Genomic DNA, 18,834 nt, shown 5'->3' on the forward strand with positions numbered 1-18,834 from the left:
TCCCCCGTGACTTACTGTAAAGATTACTCATGGAACCTACTGGGTCATGAGCTCAGAGCCCAAGAAAGAAGGATTATTCACACAAAACGCCACACAACAAAAGCAACATGGAAGCCCATGAAGGCTGTACAACATGGGGCTCAGTCCCACCTAGTGGCTGTGCTCAGCCCTGCGCCCTCACGACAGCGGGCCCAGCAGGGAAAGTCAACCAAGGACACACATCTTTGTCCCCTCATTTTAAGGAAGAGGACACGAAGGCAGGGAGGGAAGGGAAGGAAAGGCAGGGAGGGAGAGAGGAGCAGCTGTGGGAGCCCAGGGCCTGGTGTGGGCTCTGGGGTCCAGGCTGCTCTGTGCGCAGTCTGTGGACCAGCAGGGAGTCTGGGGACGGCAGGTGCTGACCTTGGCCAGGGTCAGGGAGTGCAGCTTCTCCTCGCAGGCCCTCTCAGCAGTGGCCAGCGCCTCCATTGCCTTCCAGTTTTTCTCTCGGAGGTCCTGGAGGGACCATAAGGGAAGAGTCAAGGGCCCACACAGGGTCAGTCGCTGACATGTGCCCCACGAGCCGCCTCAAGCCAGTCTTGGGCAGGGCAGGGCAGGACCAGGCCTTGAGAACCTCCCCAATCTACCCCAGACCTCCTCAATCTACCCCACAGGACACCGGCAAAGGGACAAAATGCCCTTTACTTGGCCCACACCCACGTGGCCTCTCCCTAGCAGCACTTAACTCAAGGCCAGGGTGCCACAGCTTGATGCGGGTGGTCGTGGCACAGGGGCGAAGAGGCAGGTGCCCTTTAGAGGAAGACACTACTAGTATGAGGGAAGAGGGAGGGCCAGCCCGTCTCTGCCACCAAACAGCCAGCACTGGCCTGGCTGGCTCTGGCAGAGCCCAGCACAGGGAGGATGTGGCCAAGGCCCCACAGTCTCGAGATGGTACAGTGGGCCTGTCACCTGCCCGGCCTCCTCCACATCCGCTCCTCCTGGCACCAGCCTCCCCACTTGGGGTGACACAATGACCCAGGCTAGGCCCTAGCACTGTGTCCCCATCATGGGGACTGGCTCCACTCTGGGGCATGTGACTCAAGCTGATCCAAGGGCAGTCAGCTCTGGGTCTTCTGGAGGAACTGAGGGTGGGCAGAAGAGCCCTGCACACCCGACGCCTCCAGAGGAAGGCAGGCCTTCAGCCACTGACCCCAGCACGAGGCGGTGCAGAGCAGAGCTCGGCCTCCCCTGACTAGTCTGGGCAGGGGCCTCCACGCCTCCAGGCTGTCATGGAGGAACCACTCCCGGCCGGCCACACACTGCCCTGGCCTGTTCTTCCCAGCGCGCCTTGCCCATCCCTCCCCACTCACGTTGTTCTTCACTTTCTGCTGCTCCACAGCCTCCCTGAGCTCAGTGGCCTCCTTCTCCAAACACGACACCTGGGACTCCAGGTCCTTGAGGCTGAGGGGACATAGCGAAGTCACTGCCCAGGCTCCAAGGCACCACAGCCCCCACAGGTCCTGTCTCGGAAGGACCCCCTTCCTCTGCCCAGAGCGCCTGGCCTGAGGCCCCCACCCCGCCCCCGTGAGGAACACCCCCAGGGCTGAGCCATTTGGCCGGGGATGGTCCCCTCCAACTGTCTCCCCCCATCCCCCTCCACCTGACAGGGCGCAGGCTCTCAGGGAAGCCAGGCAGCTGCCCTGGCCCCTCCTTCCTCATCCAAAGCCTCGACCTCAGAGCGGCCACGGTGGCCAGCGTGGGTGGGCCCCAGACAGTAGGCTTTCTAGGATGTCCTTTCTTCCCGATAGACCCAGTCCCGCCCTGTCCCCACACAACATGCCACATGGCCCTTCCCACGGCCACACCTAGCTCACAGAAGACCTGGGCTGGGCTGCCTCAGGAGACGCCCGAGCTCCAGACTCACACGGTGTGACAGCTGCGGAGACTGGGCACCGCTGCTCGCAGCAGATCAGAATAGCCACGACTCCCCTCGAGTGCAGTGGACAGTCCTTTGTCCAAACCCTAACATTCCTGAGCCCAGGGGCTCCCTCCTCAGTCTGTGCCCTGGGAGCTGAGGAGTCAGCCTGAGACGACCCCCAGATGCCAGGTGATTGGCGAGATGCTGGTCCCCATCTTTCCCACACAGCTTTCCAGCTGCAAGGACCCAGCAGGCTCTGTCCACCCCCATCAAGCAGAAGTGAGGGGCTGATGCTGCTACAGAACTGTACCAGCGGCTCTGAACAAGCGCCACACAGACACTTTCATACGCCACCCTCTGCATGAAGATTTAGAACAGATGGGGAAGGCTCCAGGGACACATGAACTAGAGACTCCAGAGTGGTCAGCAGGGACCTGATTCACAGCAACTCAAGCCACTCTTAAGCTACGGGAAGACACCCCCACACGGGGGGTGGTCTGTCACCAGCCTGAGGAAGGGGCATACGTATTTCTATTTCTTATTGTTGGCTCTGACCAAAAGCTTTTTGAAAAACACCAGTCAAAGGCACACTAACCCTGAACAATTTCAGCACAGGCCACGCCTGCTGGTTGTCCCGACTACCCTGTCTGGTAATGGACGCTGGCTATGACACAGCCTCATTTTTTTCAATCTTAAATACAGTCTGCACCTCGTCTTGAAAACTGCTGTTGGCTTCTGGGGTGTTAGGTTCAGGCTCCCAGAATCCTGCCGGGCCCCACAGCCTCTTCCTACAATCCCTGTAGATGCAACAGCCTCCTCCAGCAATCACCCCAGGAGCGCCCCCACAGGAACAAGACCCCGAGGAATGGGAGTCAGCAGGCCGGTGGCAAGGACATACTGACAATCGCCTGCTTGGTGGCCACTGCCTGAGTTCCAGAACATTTGGGGCTGAATCACTCCTTTCTATTCCAGAATAAGATGGACCAACTCAGACAAAACTTTTAGATCAAAGTTTTGAGAAGGAAATTTTTAAAAAACAACTTCTGCCAGACACATCTGCATGACGCAAAAAATTAAAATTGATCCTACTGGCAACACGAGTTAGTTAGCCTAGGAGCTTACTGTGTGGTCCAAGAGTCTGCTCTTAAAATACAAGAGCAAAAACCTGAACAAACATGACCTTCTCTACCCCAACAAACCATCATGAGAAACAAAGCAAGCCCATGTTTTCCAGGAAAGGAAGGTGGAGAGGTTTTGGCTGGGGGTCTTCCATGAGGCACTGTGGGCTTTTGCGTGGCTGTTCCTTTCCCAGTCCCCAAGCCACAGAGCCCAATGCCAGGGAGCGGGGGCTGTGGCCCGGTGAGCCATGTCTGCTCAGCAACACACAGGGAGACGACTGGCAACGACAGCCAGGGTGAGGGAACCTTCCCGGCTGAGCTCCCAAGACTGTCGGCATGTGCTCAGGGATGCACGGCCCAGGGCTGACAGTCACAAGGACTTGGGCCCCTGACTCGAGCCGCCCCACCAGGTGTTGGCTCCGGCCTTAGCAAAACAGCAAACAAACAGTCCCCAAGTGTGGCCTGGCGCTGGTGCTGCTGACACTGAAGGAAAACAAGGTCTGGCCAGCAGTGAAGTCACCTCATGGACAAGGGAAAACAACTGCACTGTCGTCAGCTCTAAGCTACACCAACGTCCCAAAACCATGGTACAGCAAAAAGCCTGGATGACAACTTGGGCTGTCCATTCTGGGTTGTGCAACCATTTTCCTGTGAGATTTCCGGATCTCAGTCCCTGAAACCCTCGTTTGTATACACAGAGAGAACCCTCCAACTGCCAGCCCTTCCCCTTACAGAGGTGGAAGGATGGGGGGGACAGCAAGCGGCAGGAGGTCCGCCCACCCCTGCTGGGCACTTGCCACTCCCCACACGATGAGCTTTGCTCCTTAAGAGTGGGCACGGAGCTCTCTGCAAGTCTGCCTTCTTTCCTGCCCAGGCCTGTCCCCTGTCCTCTAAGTCACTGTCCTCTGAAAGGGGCTCTTCCAGAGGAAACCTAAGCACCCCACCGAAAGTCCCGGACCCCAGTGTCCTTGGCTGTCCCCTGCCTTGCTAGCTTACCGGATCTGCTGCTGGTCGGCCTCCTCTCGGCTGGCCTGAAATGAGACAGAAAGCTCCTTGGTATCCACGAGACTCACCTGAGCAGCAACCAGCCCAGGTGGGAGCCACCTGCCCCATGGCGTTCCCCTCCCCTCCTGCTGCCCGGGGAGGAGGCTGACCTGGGCATTCCGGGCCTGGCCCGCCTCTAGCAGGGCCTCGATGGATCGGATTCTCTCCATGAGCTGGGAGTTTTCCACCCTGGCCTCCGTGAGCTGCCCGTGGAGACCACTCAGCTCCTCACATTTGCTCCTCACCTCTGCTTCAGAGGACTGTAACTGGCTGTGCAGCTCTGTGGCAGGGCAAGGGAACGAGACAGGGTCAGCCACTGGAAAAGGCCTGGGGTCGGTGCCCTGACAGCTGTCCCCTGGGACACACGGGACACCAATGGCTCCCTCCCCTGCCTCCTCTGTGTGCCTGGGGGTCTTAAGACATACTTCTGACCACGGGGGCCGCTTACGAGCTGCTGAAGAAAGTGACACCCTGGTGTCGTTCCTGAGGACCATCAAGGTAGAATGAAATACCTCAGACCACTCGTGAGAAAAAGATAAAGGCTAGAAATGGACTCCAGTTCATATTAGCAGGGACCAGAAATTCTTTAGAAAGTGACTATGTGGCCCCCACTGGCCATGCCTCCCCCACCCCTCTGACTAGGTCTCCCTCTCCCCAACCTTTCGGTGGTCCTCAAAAGCCACACCAGGGTGTGACTTTCTTCAACAGGGCCTGCCCTGGCCCCCTTCTCCCCTTGAGGTGTCCTCCTCCCCAGGTGTCCTCCATGTGCCTGTGATGCCACACTCTCCCCCAGACCTGATCTCATCCCCAAGGCCTGGCTCTGCCACCTGCCACCTCCAACTGAAGCTCTGATTAAACGATTCAACCCGGCACCCTGGCTCCCCGGGGACCTCACCCCCGCTGCTCTGTTTTCCTGCCCCCACCTCCTGCCCATCACTGCACCTCCATGTCCACCGTCTGCCAGGCTGTCCCTGCCTCGCCAGCACTCCTGTGGCGCCTGGGCCTGGATAACCACAACAGCCTCAGCCCGGGTTCCCTGGGCCACTCCTGCCTTCCGCTCTGTTCTCCCAGCGCCAGGGCACCCAGAATGCAGGTGACACCACACTATTCCCCTGCCTCGGGCACTCCTGTCACACACACACAGTGCCCACCCTCCTCAGAGGGAGGGTGACCAGGGCCCGCCCATCTGGCCCCACATCAGCCACCAACCCTCTCATTCCAGCCACTCTCGTTCACCTTCTGTTTCCTGTACAGGCCAAGTTCACGTTCGCTCCCGTCTCAGCGCCCTGCGCTGGCTGGCCCCCACCACCACGCACCCACCCCTGCCTCAGAGGCTTCTGCGACCACCCAACCTAAAGGCATGCCTGCAGCAAGCAAGCCGGGGCCCGGGCCTCCCCACACCCACTTTTACAAATGAAGCTTTATTCAAACACAGCCAGGCCTGTTTCCTTCCCTGGTGTCTATGGGCACTTTTGCTCACTGTGGGAGATGGGTAGTTGTGACAGAGACTGTCCCCCTGGCCCATGAAGCCAGAAGCCATCCACTCCTTCACAGAAACAGTGTGCCAACCCTGCCCTGACTTAAGCCCCTGCAGAGGGCGCCACTGTGTGACCTGGTCATTGTGGGTGGCCCCGGGCTACGCTCCTACTGAGCCCAGCACCCATGGCAGCCACTCAGACATAGGGGGAGGCAGGGACCGTGGCGCTCTCACCAGCACGGTCTGCCCTTTTCTCCAGGGACTCTCTAGGCCCCACCCTCGCCACCCTCCTCTCCACCATTGACTGTGGAGCACAGGGGGACCACAGGCCCCACCTGCCAAACCCGGCTTGGACTCGCAGGCTGAACGAACTGGGAGAGCAGAAAGGCCCGGAACAGACACAATGTGAGAAGACCAGCTAAGGCCTCAGACCACGCGGGTTCAACCACAGCCACATGGCTCCATGGGCAGAGACGGGACCCAGGCCTCGGAGGGAGGCGGTGCCTTCCACCCCCAGCCCCAGCCCTTGCAGGCTGTGCACTAAGCTCCACCCCCACAGGCTCCAGCCCAGCATCCTGTGCACAGTGGACAGTCTCCTGCCAGCCTAACTGTGCCTCCAGCGGTCTCCTGACAGGACACAATCCTCGCCTGTTCGACTTTTTGAGGGGCAGAGTCAGGGACTGACTGCCCTCACTGCAACAGGACTAGCCCATGGGGTTCTGGCCCTGGCAGTGGGGCTGGGACGGTGTACAGACCCTGTACCCTGCACCCTGGGCCCCGCCAGGAACAGGGTGCCACCGAGATGCCACCCTCACCGGCCATCTGCTGCTGCTGCTCCTGGGCCTTCTCAGCGTCTGCCCGGAGGCTGGCGTGGCTGGTCTGTGTGCGGCAGAGTTCCCAGCTGACCTCATCCAGCCGCTTCTGCAGGGCGTCCTCGCTCTCCTTGTGCGATGCCTGGGGATGGGTAGAGGCGCATGGCAGTGAGGATGCGGGAGGAGGCTGGGACTCACGAGCCCTGTGGCTGAGGACAAAGCTCTTTACACCGGCCATCCCACCCCCACCAGAGCCCTGTACAGTCTCTGGTCTGTCTGTGCAAGAAAGGGAACTTCCTTCCTTAATGCTCTAGAATCTACGCAAACTTCACCCCAGCCAGCACCCTTTCAAGGAGAGATGGGAGCTGCCAGGGACCTACACTCACTTCCCACTTCTTTTTTGGGTTTCGGTATTTTTACACTCTGAAGTGATTCATGAACACGTGCTTATTGCAAGAGTCCAAAGATACCGATTCAGAGTCAACCAGCAGTTTCCCTGATGGGGCCCTTGATCCCCTCCCAGAGGTGGACAGTCTGGCGGCCTCTGCCTGCGGCTGTGTGCATTAAACGTGCACAGGCACAGCACGTGATTAAGGTCACTCCCTATGGCAGTTTTCTTAGTGCTTTCACTTAGTATTAGGTTGAACCACATGAAATTGCCAGGGTTCAACTATTTTTTGACCTACAAAAATGGCAATTTTGTATGGTTCAATAGTCTCTCAGAGACATTTCCACATCACTACAGCTAAGTCTACATCATCCTAGTTTAAGAGCCATGCAGAGCTTTGATGCGCCCGATGTTTGCCCCATTCCCTATTCAGCATCAGGCAGGCTACTCTCAATCGCCAGCAGTCCCAACCGGTGCTCCAATGGACACCCCAGTCCATGCGTTAAGGACTCCCCCACACTGGGTTCCTGAAGCAGAAATGCTGCCCGAGGCACCACTTAACCAGCCCTTTGGAGAACCAGATCATGGACTGTTTAACTAACAAGCTTGTCTGGGAGCAGGACCAAGTGAGGGGGCAGTCAACAAATGACTCTTGTTGACTAAAATGAGACTCTAAGGTCATCCCTCAACCCCTTTAACAAGCTGGTATCATCCACATCCCAGTTTTTATTCTCTTTTAGGGCCATGGCTACGTAACCTGGTGCTAGGCCATCTGGGGAGAGGCAGGTCTGGAGCCAGGGAAGCCACTGCCAAGGATGAACCCACCAGGCCACGGATAAACGTGGACCGTGTAGTAGAAAACTTGGGGCAGCTTTAGGATGGGCAATGTTTTCTGCATTAGAATGTAGCAGGGGGGGTCTGTGCATTTCCAACTCCAAGGGAAAAAAGGAGAGGAAGGAGGGACTGCAAGCCGCTCCCCAGAGAGCAGACCCGCTTGTCCTTGACACAGCACCCTGGGCAGGAGCCTGCCTCCCTCCTGCTGGCTCCAACACCCTCACGTCTCTGCCTTGACTGAGATACACAGGGCAGAGTCATTTTACAACTGGAAAAAACCACCACCAGCTTCTTCCTCTTCTTTCTTTGAGAAAAGGGATTCCAGCTCAGACTGCAGAGAGACTGACTGCACATGTTTTTCCATTCATTACTGACTCTAATTAGAACACTGGTTCCAGCAACAGTCAAACAAAAACCCATCCACCTTTAGGAACCAAAAACCTTAAAATCTTTAATGGAAGCCACGTGCATATTTCTTTCTTAGGATCTGAGATGACAACTCCCTTTGCCTAGAAGCAGAATGTGGTTAGCAACAGCCAGTTACACTGACCACCTTCAGAAGCTGGTCCTGCGGCTGGGCAGGCCAGCTGGGGACTTTTATAAAACCCTCTTGGATTTCTAAAACTCAGTCCATCTGGATGCTGTCAGCCCTCAATGGGTACTTTCTTCCAGGCAGGCCCTGACAAGCCAGCCATGGCAAGACAGGCACAATGGGGTAGGGTGGGGGGCGGTATCTGCTCCCTGATGCCAACGCTCCAGGACCCAAGGTCAGCACGGGAGGCCATGCCTGCCCTGGTCCCTCAAGAGCTGGCTCACAGGAAAGGGGCCTCTGGTAAAGGAAAAACAGTCACAAAACAGAGCTCCATTTTCACCTCAGCAGAACACGGAGAGATATTCTCTATAACCTAAACCACCAGTCTAACTTGGAGATTGCCTGAATGGGACTTTGTAAAGTTCATACTCATTGAGCTCTTTTCCTGCAAGGCACTGTTTTAGTCCTAGACTGTGTATCAGCACAGCTAAGCTCCACAACCACTCTGTGGGACAACTACTACTGTCCTACCCATAGTACAGATAGGGAAACTGAGGCTCTGAGATAACTTGCTAGGAGATGGCATAGCTAGGACCTGAACCCGGCAGCTGATACGAGGGGCTTCACTGTCAATCACCTCAGGCACAGAATCTTTGGTGTCAGACTGGAAAGCATGGACCCCTCTGTCCAGCCCCAGGCTATGGACAAGGACCCCAAGACCTGGAGTCTGTGGCTTACTGGTGAGAACCAGGGCCAGGCCTCTGTCCTGGGCTGGACCCTTTGCAGGAATGACACATGATGGTGACAATCTGAGGAGGGCAGCAGTTCCAGCTCCAGATATACCAAAAGCATCTGGGAGCCCTTAAAACATACGCAGGGCCAGGCCCACCCAAGGTTCTGATCTCACTGGTCTGGGTGGGCCTGCTTTACATGGAAATCAGAAAATACCAAGTTACCCATCTCAATTTCTCCCAAAATCAAACCATGTTTATTGTCCACATTCTTATTTAGTCCCCTGTACACATTTAAACATCACTCTTACAATTTAATGTCTCACTCTAGTTCCTTCCAAGAGACAGCCCCAATTCCCCCATGCACTGCAGCCTGATTTCCATGACAGAGCAGAAGGGTCCAAAGTCCTTCGGCTCTCCAGGATTTCCTCATTTTTCAGGAAAGTTAAGCCCAAAGCCTTGATGTCACATCAAGGCTCCTCATGCCTGAGGCAGTTGCCCCACATCTAGACAACCTGCCCCGACATGGGCCAGCAGAGGGACTGGAAGTCACTGGCAGGCACGTGGCAAGGCTCCTGGGCTGAGGAAAACACACTGGACTTTGAGGACAGGAGACAATTTTTCTCCCTCTGAAGGAGAATGGGCATCCTCCTGGGAAAATGGGCTTCCATGACACACCCAGAGGCTGAGAAAGAAAATCCACCTGGCCTTGAGGCCTGAAGCTGCAGTACCACATGGTGGCAGGCATGGGAGACAAATAGTTCTGGAGCTAGACTCAGGGGATTCACATCCTGCCTCTGTCACACACTGGCTGTGTGAACTTGAGAGAGCTGCTTAACTTCTCCGTGCCTCAAACTCCCTTATGGGTAAAACACAGACTCCCAGAGCCTCCCTCTTAGGGTTTCAATGAGAATGAGCTGAGCTAATGCTTGCAAAATGCTCACAACAGTGCCTAGCACACAAAAACCACCCAGTGGTGTTAGCTATCACTACCACTGAGACCAAGGCGGCAGGTTCAAGCCCCAGCTCCGCCTATATCCCCAGTGGTCAGTCTTTGCTGGAAGGGCATGCCTAGCGTGGCTGGACCAGCCCTGGTCCCTCCCTGCCACACAGACAGGCTTGGTGAGCAGTGAATGGGGCACTGACATGGCCACCCCAACTTACCTGCAGTTGCAGGACCTGTTTCTCGAAGGTAGCTGCCTTGGCTTCCAGAGCCTTCCGCTGCTGCTCCTCCTGCCGTGCGGCCTCCGACTTCTCCACCAGCTCCTTGCTGACCTTGCTGAGCTCCTGCCGGAGCTTGGCCAGCTCCGCATTCTGCCTGCAAGACAGTCACCAGACCATGACCGAAGGACAGAAAAGGGTGATGGGGACTGGTGGTCTGAACCTTCCCTCCAGGAAACTGGCTCTTTTATAAGTAATCACCCAAGTCTTGGAGACATTAGCAAAGCTCCTGTTGGGTGGCGTTGGGTGTGTGTCTTGCTGAGACATCATTTTACCCACATGGCACGTGGACCAGGGAGAGCAAGAGTAAAGCATGCACTAAAGATCCTCCCAGAAACCGCTGGAAATTCAGACAGAAAAAGGCAAGACAGTGCTGATCTGCATGTGAACAAGCCCAAGGTGCAGGCCGACTTGCCTTGACCCCTGCGGACCTGAGGGCAGCAGTCCCCGTGGGACGCCCCCAAGGATCCACTCGCCCCCTTCACTGGACCGCAGCCAGGCTGGGGGAGGCGGCCTGAAGTCAGAGCCTGAGGCAATTACAGAGCAGACCTTCAACACTGCATGTCAAAAGCTGGGTCTCAGGACCTGGGAGGAATGTTTCAGAGTTATAGCAGATTTGATTCAAAGGAAAAGGGGGCAGCTGGAGACCTGCCTTTTCCAGTGTGAGGGGTGTACTCGGGATGTTGGCTCCTTCGCTACCAGCCACTGCCTCCAGGCAGAGGACTGACTGTCCAGCCAAGGGACACCGCCAGACAAGACGAAGGGGACAGACAGGACTGTCCACAACCCTGGAGGGCAGCACCAGGCCTGGAGGAGGTGGGAATCCTGGCCAGCTCTGCTCCACTGGCTGCGGGGTGGTGAGTGCTACCTCTGACTTGGGGTGTCTCCTCTGCACTAGGGAGGCCACACCCAAGCCTCTGAGGCACCCTTAGCACACGCGCTTCACAGTGGTCAGGAGACCTGGGGTGGAGGTGGGGGCCGGGGGGGCGGCCCCTAGGGACTGATGTGGAGCTGAGGGACCCATCCTGCTGTTGAATACCCACACTAGGCAGAGCTTCCAGACTAACAGAGTCAGGTCCACCACTCAGGGTGACAAGTCTCCAGGCCTTAGAGCTTTTCCCAGGAAGGAGGCCACAGCAGATTCTCTCTGAGAGGGGAGGCCAGAGCGTTCATCAGTCCCCACGTTCACCTTCTGCTGTGGCTATTGAGGAAACGGCAGCCACAAACCTCCAACTGGCCTGCCAGTGGGTCAGGAAGGGGATGAAGATGTGTGCACATGCACACCCACACACCCAGAAGGGACCTCGACAGGAGGGACTAGCCAGGCAAAGGTGGCCATTAGATCTTGCTCCATGCTGGGGGCGGGGCCACCTGCCAAAACAGACATGTGGCCCAGACTCCCCTCCCCACCCAGCTCCTGAGCTGGGGTTCTCCCAACCCTTCCCAGCCCCAGGACTCAGGGTGCTGGTGCGCTCTGTTTAGTCAGCTCCTCTCCTGGCAAGAGCAGACGCTTTGAGGGTAACACAGAACCCCCGGATGCCCCTGCTGGGCACTTCAGGCCCACAGAAGGCAAAGAACTGTGCGTGGAAAGACAATGCAGTGGGCTTCTGGAGGACCAGACCACTGAGTCTGTAACATGGGACTCATGGAGGCAGAAGCAGCGCAGCAGCTGTGCTCCGCTCTAGAGGGAAGCGTGCCGGAGTCAGCTGGCTCACCATGGACTCCAGCGCTTCAGCTACGCAGAGGCAACAGTGAGGCGGAGAACCCTGGGAAACGCTACCTAATACCAGTGCATCAGAAGCCAGGGACCCTCCAGAACAGGAGACCTGTGGCAGGTCCCTTATACCACTAAACTCTCATGGTGGACAAACTGCGGGGCCTCGATACTCTGGGCCACCACCAGGAGTGCTCAAAACGCTCTCACTGGGGATGCTGTGGTGACAGGCACAGGGAAAGTATCGCTCTTCAGGAAGGCAAGATGCCAGCACCAGCTAGAACCTGAGGGACACCTGGTCCCACTGACACCAGGCATGTTGGCAAGGGCAGGCTGCAGGCTGGGGCACTGTGGCTCTGCCTGAGGCCTTCGCCACCTGACACACCAGAACACCTGTCAGAAGACCCAGCTGCTCAGAACCCAGACAGAAGATGGAGGGTCAGGATGGGATGCTGCTCAGGGAGGGGGTGGAACTGCACAGGCAGCCCTGTGCACACAAGCGCAGGGCCAAGACACGGCTGCTGCACCAGCTGCATCTGCCGTAGCCTCGTGGAGCCCTCCCTGGCTCTGGAGCCCCTGCCACTGTGTCCCAGTGGAAACACTCCAGCTTACTTGCTCTCCACCTGGCTTGTGGCCTGGTTCAGGGCGTCCCTCAGGATGGAGTTCTCCTGCTGCAGACGGGCCAGCTGGGTGTTGGGGCCGTTCTCCAGCTGCTCCTGAAGAGTCCGTATCTGAAAAGTCATTGACGAGGGCATCAGAGTGCTGCTCAGCCTTGTAAGAACTGATTTCTGGACCAAGGTTAGCGAGGCCACAGCCCACAACAGAATACCCCCAAGAGGCTCCACCTTCTTCGCATGGATGGTGGGAGGATCCCATCAAATAAGAGGCCTGCAAATCACCCAGCTCTAGCATCAAAGGCTCGAGGCCACATGTGACCCCCAGAGAGACACCTCTATCCCTTCTTACTGCTCATGGCCTGCCCTTGGCCGAGCATTCAGTCCAGAGCCTTGACATGCTCTGTACACTGTGGCCCCCAAGGTCACATGGTTGACTGCTCCGAGATACAGCACACGACCACAAGCCGCAGCCTATCACCATTTGAAGAAGCCTCATTTCCTGCCCTCTGACCTCCCATGGCACATCCTGAGACGTGTGGTGGGGAGGAGGCCACGGCCCTGACGAGCAGGGCAGGTGCCAGAAGGTAAGAATCAGGCTGTGACTGAAGGCCAGGCTGGCAGGTGGCCGCCTGGTGCTGGCCTCAAGCCCCGTGCTGGAGCCACATGACTACAGGCCTCTTGTTTTATGGGATCCTCCCAACCACGTGGGGAGGAGGAAACAGCATTACTCCAAGTCCATGCGGAGGCTGAGAACTTGACCCACAGGCACCCAGGAGTGGCCACTTGAGGCTAGGTGTTTCTGAACAAGTGGTCTTTAATATGCACTTGACACCTTCCTGGTGACTAACATTAAACACACACACAATGGGCTGCCAGACACTGTCCAGCCAAATGTGACAGCCCGGCCCCTCCCAAAGCTAACCAGAGCCTGCAGACCTCCGTGGACATCCTCAAGCCCCTCCTCACGCCTCGCCACTGGCCTCCCTGGCTCCTCAGTCCTGGCCAGGACCAACCTTGCCCTGCAGCTGCTGCACCTCCTTCACGTGCTCCCGGTAGCTGGCCTGCATGCGCGTCTGCACAGCCGTGATCTCCTGCTCCCGCGCCACCAGCTGCTTCTTCACCTTGGCCTCCACGGCTGCCGCCTTGGCTTTTTCTGCAGCCATCTCCTGGGAGGGAAACAGAGAGCGCGGCTGGTCAGGTGGGTGGGGGTGGGAGCCGGGGCAAGAGTGGATCAGAGGGGACCAAGAGCATGATCAGGGAGGGGAGGGGGCCTGAGAGTAGAGCACAGACCCCTCCTGCCAGCTGAGTTCTCAGAGCCACACCAGCCACAGCAGAATCACTGAAACCAGGACTCCCCCCCAAACCCCTGCTGGCCCTGGCCGGTATGGGCCTGATGTTAGGCCTTGACCACAGGGGGAGGCAGCGGACATAGCAGGAGCTGTGAAGACATGTCACACTGTCCCTGGCTCTCCAGGGGCAATGGCTCAGTCCTGCTGTGATGACAAACCCCGGTCTGGCTCAGCTACCAATATCCAGGCCCTGGGGATGCCACTTCTACTCAAGTGCCTTTGTCAAGACTGAGAAGGTGGAGACCCTTGATGGCTAGGGTGGGGGCAGGGACAGCTGCCCATCCTGCCACGTCTGGGTCTCCGTGGGCAGCCGTTCTGTCCTCCACCTCAGCACAGGGGGACATCCGCTCTGGTCAGTGACGGATGAACACAGGAAGCTGAGTTAGGGACCCAGTGCCTCAGGCAGAGGCAGAGCACAGGGTGAGGAGGGCTGGCCATGGCCCGTGCATCCCAGAGGATGGCAATGGACAGAGGTCACGGGGAAGCAGGGGTGGCAACTTGAGAACAATCAGCACAATGAGCGCCAGGGTGGGCACCCCCTGTCCAGTGGGCCTCTGGCCAGATCCGTCACCTGCCTGGTATGAATACATACTGCAGACACAGCTGGCCTGGCAACCAGGGAGTCCAGGCCCTGTCCCTTCCCTGTCCTGGGCAGTGGGAAAATATTCACCTTCCCCAGACCAGGGCTGCCAGGGAAGCCCATGCCAAAGGCCAGACTGTCCTTCCTACCTGAGATGGGAGAGAACCCCAGAGAGGGGCTGGACTGCTCGGGTGGCCCCTGGGTGCCAGTGCTGTTGTTTGCCTGACACTCCCTGGAACCCCCAGAACCCACCGGCCTCCCTTTTCAAAGGCAATCATCTTTTTGGCTGTGCCCAGGGTGAGAGGCCCGCGGGAGCCTGCAGGTCCACTGCAATGATTAGCTACACGAGTGGGAGGGGTAGCTGACATGTGCGTCCACTCAGGGACAAGACTGTCCCATTTAGTTCTCTAAGTAAGATGAGGATTATGATCCCCATTTCAAGCTGAGGTCCCAGAACCTTGGTGGGGACATACTCATCTGAGGTGGGGGAGCAGCTCTAAGTGGGAGGGGTGGGGACTGTGCAGGCCCAAGAGGTCCAGAAGGGGAGGAAAGATGACACTCACTCCTCAGTCTGGGCCAGGAAGCCTCTAGGGAAGGAGAGGGCGACTCAGCGGGGGATCCAGGGCTCCTCTGTGCTTCCTCCTCTAAAACACAGCCCTGCCAGCCCACTGCTGGCCAAACAGGTGTGGTGGGGATGGCAGAGGCCTCTAAAGGCCAACACACAGCAGGAGGCCCTGGTCTTGGGTTTCCCATATAACAGCCCCTTAAAATAGACAGTCCAGTCATGGGAAGAAGAAACAAAGTTCAGAGAGGCCCCGGTATTTCCACAGCCACCAAAATGGCAGGTGTGAGAGCCACACACGTCATCCTCCGCCCACCTCTGCACCTGGGGGACACTGCCCAGCTCTGGTGAGGCCCTGTGTAGTTCCAGGAATCCACGAGGCTCAGGGTGTGCAGGTCCCTATCTCCTGGGGGTCAGGGCCCCAAGGCCACCACAATTCAATGGCATTTTCCCCCTTCCTTTGCCTCTGGGCTTTTATAAGACAGAGAAAAGCTACCTTGTCCTCAGTGCATTCGTTTGGCTCTTTGCGGTTTCCTTTTCTTGGAAGAGCTCAGAATCCCAGGGTTCCTCAGTCAAATTCTTAATTCAGTTGCAAGGGTCAGACTTATTGTCCTGAAAAGCATTCCTGGTGGTGGTAGGTGGGGTGAGGGCTCTGCCTGGGCTGGGGATGAGGTTGGCAGCATCACTGGCACCTGGCTCAGAGACAACTGCTCGCTCTTTCTTCCGGGCGCTGTCCCCCAGGCCTAGTGGGGCCCCACGTGGTTTGACCCTCTAGCCCCAAGCAAGGGCTGGCTGGCTGGCTCAGGCCTGGACAGGAAGGCCTGGCAACAGGAAGTCTTCCCATGGCCTCTACCCCAGAAGCACACCTGCCGAGGGTCCCAGAGGCCCTGGCACTCCTTAACCACGCTCTGATTCAGAGCCCACTCTCCTCCCAGACCCTCAAGCCCAAGCATCGGACTGAACCCAGGATGGGTCTAGTCTGGGACATGGCTTCAGGATAGAGGCCCTGGCAACTGGGTCCCTGGTACCCAGGAGGACAACAGCTAGAAAGGTTTTCCAGAAGGATGTGCCTTCTTGGCTCATCACTGGAGCGCTGCCCATATTCCTCAGACCCATGCACCAGGCCCTGAGGACTCTTGGAGGGCCAGGATGGAGTCTCCAGGGGTGGCCGAGCCCATCGACTCCTACAGACAGTACCTGGACTTGTCCTTGACCTAGAGCTGCTGGGACTTCGCACTCGGGAGGCATGGGTCTGGCCGACCATCCTAATGTTCTCAGTGCATCCAGATCATGCCTTAAGCATCAGACCCCAATAAACAGAATTAAGCAAACTCTCCTTTTCAACTACAAAACTCCTCTACAAGGACAAAGGAAGCATAGAAGGGACTAGAACATGAAACTCAGGTGCTATCAATCACATCTGTGGGGGATTAAGGTAAGAGGAATGTCCACATTCTCAGTAATTCATTTTCTCACATAATTTCCCTCAAATGTGTTGGACTGGGGGATGTGACATAGAATGAAGGAAACATGTCAGCTCTGCTCAGGATTCTTAACAGAGAGCCACTACGACCCAAAGTCCATAAATTCCAGAGGCAAATGCGTAAACTACATTTAACCATTTCCAAGAGCAAGACAAAAATGCCAGCGAAGGCTTCCTCTCAGCTGCCAGCCAGCCTAGGCCTCGGGGGCCCCTTGCTCCCAGGTGGCCTGCTCTGTTGGGCCAGTCCAGGTGGCCAGAGTGTTTGCTCGCCAGGGCTCAGGCTAACAGAGCCGGATGCAGAATGTGATGCCTAATTCTAACAGTGACCTCTACTCTGGAAGGCTCCTGAGGGAGACCAAATTGCATCTTCCAGGATAAGAAGATTTCCAGACAGCCAAGCAGGGAACAGCATTTGAGGCCAAGGAAAGAGCAGGAGGAGAGGCCCAGAGGAGGCAAGAAAGGGTGCGGCAGGGCACTAAGGCCAGAGGGGGGCGGTTGGGTGAAGTGGTGCTTGGGCACACCTGGATCTGAAGATCAGGAGCCACGGGCAGAGCTTGAAGGGAGTCCCCAAAGGACCAGATCAGCATTTGAGCCCAAGAGGACCTCTGCGGGCTGCAGGGAAGAGGATGTGGTTGGGGAGGGAGGGCTACGGCTGGACGCACCGTTAAACTCCTCGCCTAAGAGCCAAGGCCTGGTGCTCTCCAGGGAGCGCAAGCTGGGTAACGAGACCCAAAGGCTGCCCTGAGCTCACAGCCAGGGAGATATTCTACTGCCCCAGCCTGGGGAGGGCTGGACCCGGTGGGGTGTCTGGATTTTGGAAATTGTGTCACACAGCCACTGCTGAGGAAGAGCTTGGACACCCAGTGACCAGCACCAGGGACCTCCTTCTGGAGGGGGAGTCCCTCCCCCTCAACCTGAGACCCAGCTGGCTCCTGGGGGTGGGAGGGCTCTGATTTGAAGCACTTGCCGAGTTCTGTGGTGTAAATACTCTCTTGGCCTACACCTCACTCCCAACATGACATTCCTGAACACAGTCACATGCACTGCACAATTGGCTCTTGTGAGCCAGGGCAAGTGGTTCCAGCCACCCTGCATTTAAACAATAGCCCGGGACCGCTCAAGAGAAGGCATGTGTGGACACATCTTAGGAGGTAAGACAGAAGCCCACAGAAGGCCACTGAGCTCTATGGAAGGCCCCTGGGGCTTGCCATCTTTTCTGCTCCTGGGCATAACATTTATGGAGTAAGCACCCACAGGCTTGTCTTTTGCTCCTGCCCCTCACCCCTCTCCCCATGAACTTCGCATCTGGCTCAGAGCAGTGACTCTGAATTTACGACAGAAAGTCAGCCTGCCTCATTTCCAATTCTTTGGGAACAAACAGAGGGAGGTGCCCAGAGGAACGGATGTAGCCAAGATGTTGTCAGACTCCCCTCAGCCCAAGCCCTCTCCTAGCTTCTGCTGTCTGGGATAGAAGGCAAGAGCAGGCCTGCAGTGTGTGCAGGGCAAAGACAGCTCTCACCTGGGTGCAACTAGCCCCATGGGGCCAGGATCCCTTGCCCTGTCCTTCTTTGGGGAAGGATGGGGTCCCAGGACTTATTCTCAGAAACAAGAGAGGCAGGGGAGAGCAGCCCCCTGTGCCACGGATCCTGATGCATCCTGCACAATAAGCCCAGCCCCATTCAGTGGAAAAACCAGCGCCACCAACTGTCACTCAGACAAATCTACCTGCCATGCTGTCAGCCGATGCTAAGGGGCCAGAGATTCCCTGCATATCCCTCCTCTGACATCAGGAAAAGAGAGAAAAGCAGCCCCTTCAGCCTCTTCCCACATGGTTTTGCCACAATTCTCAAGAAAACAAGCTTGGGTCAACTGTGCCCATCCCCTATAAAGGTGGCCCATCGCATGGGACAGTCAGTGAAAGCCAGTTCTGGTCCATCCAGACCACAAACTGAGGCCCCTGCACCCTGCTTAACTTCCCTGTGTTCTTAGAGCCACGAAGAAGGCGGCCACCAGCCCCGCAGAGCCACACAGGCTGCCGAGGGTGAGCTGCTGGCACACAGGCTCCCCAGACGGCAGATGACCTGCAGTCATGTCACTTGTTGGTTTGATAACCAGCTCTGTGCCAGGCAGGCCCGGAGCCATCTCAGGGCCGACCTCAGGGACAGCAATGGCCGTGGGCCCCGGGGGTGGGGGTCCTCGCAGGACAGGGGGCGAGGAGCTGCCTCCGCGCACATGTGCCTGCTCGGGCTGTACCTTGTTGAGCTCCCGCAGCTTGCTCTTGGCCACAGCCGCGTCTTCCTGCTCTGTGGCTAGCAGCTTTTCTTTCTCTTCCAGCTGGCGTTTCAGAATTGCCACAGGGTCGCCCTTCTGAGTGGCCTAGAAATGCCCACAGAGACTCGTTAACAGAAGGGAGGGACAGATGGGGCTCGTCCTCCTCCACCGCAGCCATCAGACAAGAACTGAGCCCCAGCGCCTGAT

General features: G+C 57.3%; 1 protein-coding gene across 5 annotated transcripts in view; it reads right to left on the reverse strand.

Moving 5' to 3' along the window:
• RRBP1 (ribosome binding protein 1) overlaps window positions 1-18,834 on the reverse strand; it is a 69,798-nt gene that overhangs the window by 9,672 nt on the left and 41,292 nt on the right. For all 5 annotated transcript variants that reach the window (XM_045528888.1, XM_045528887.1, XM_045528889.1 and 2 more), the window contains 9 exons: window positions 18,610-18,732; window positions 13,396-13,548; window positions 12,378-12,496; window positions 9,995-10,148; window positions 6,349-6,487; window positions 4,167-4,336; window positions 4,009-4,043; window positions 1,347-1,437; window positions 400-492 (listed from right to left, as the gene is read on the reverse strand). In XM_045528888.1, the coding sequence (XP_045384844.1) occupies window positions 400-492; window positions 1,347-1,437; window positions 4,009-4,043; window positions 4,167-4,336; window positions 6,349-6,487; window positions 9,995-10,148; window positions 12,378-12,496; window positions 13,396-13,548; window positions 18,610-18,732 (1,077 nt within the window). The remainder of the gene's footprint in view (window positions 1-399; window positions 493-1,346; window positions 1,438-4,008; window positions 4,044-4,166; window positions 4,337-6,348; window positions 6,488-9,994; window positions 10,149-12,377; window positions 12,497-13,395; window positions 13,549-18,609; window positions 18,733-18,834) is intronic.

The sequence above is a fragment of the Lemur catta genome, chromosome 17 (genome assembly GCF_020740605.2).
Source record: "Lemur catta isolate mLemCat1 chromosome 17, mLemCat1.pri, whole genome shotgun sequence".
In the NCBI taxonomy this organism is placed as follows: Eukaryota; Metazoa; Chordata; class Mammalia; order Primates; family Lemuridae; genus Lemur; species Lemur catta.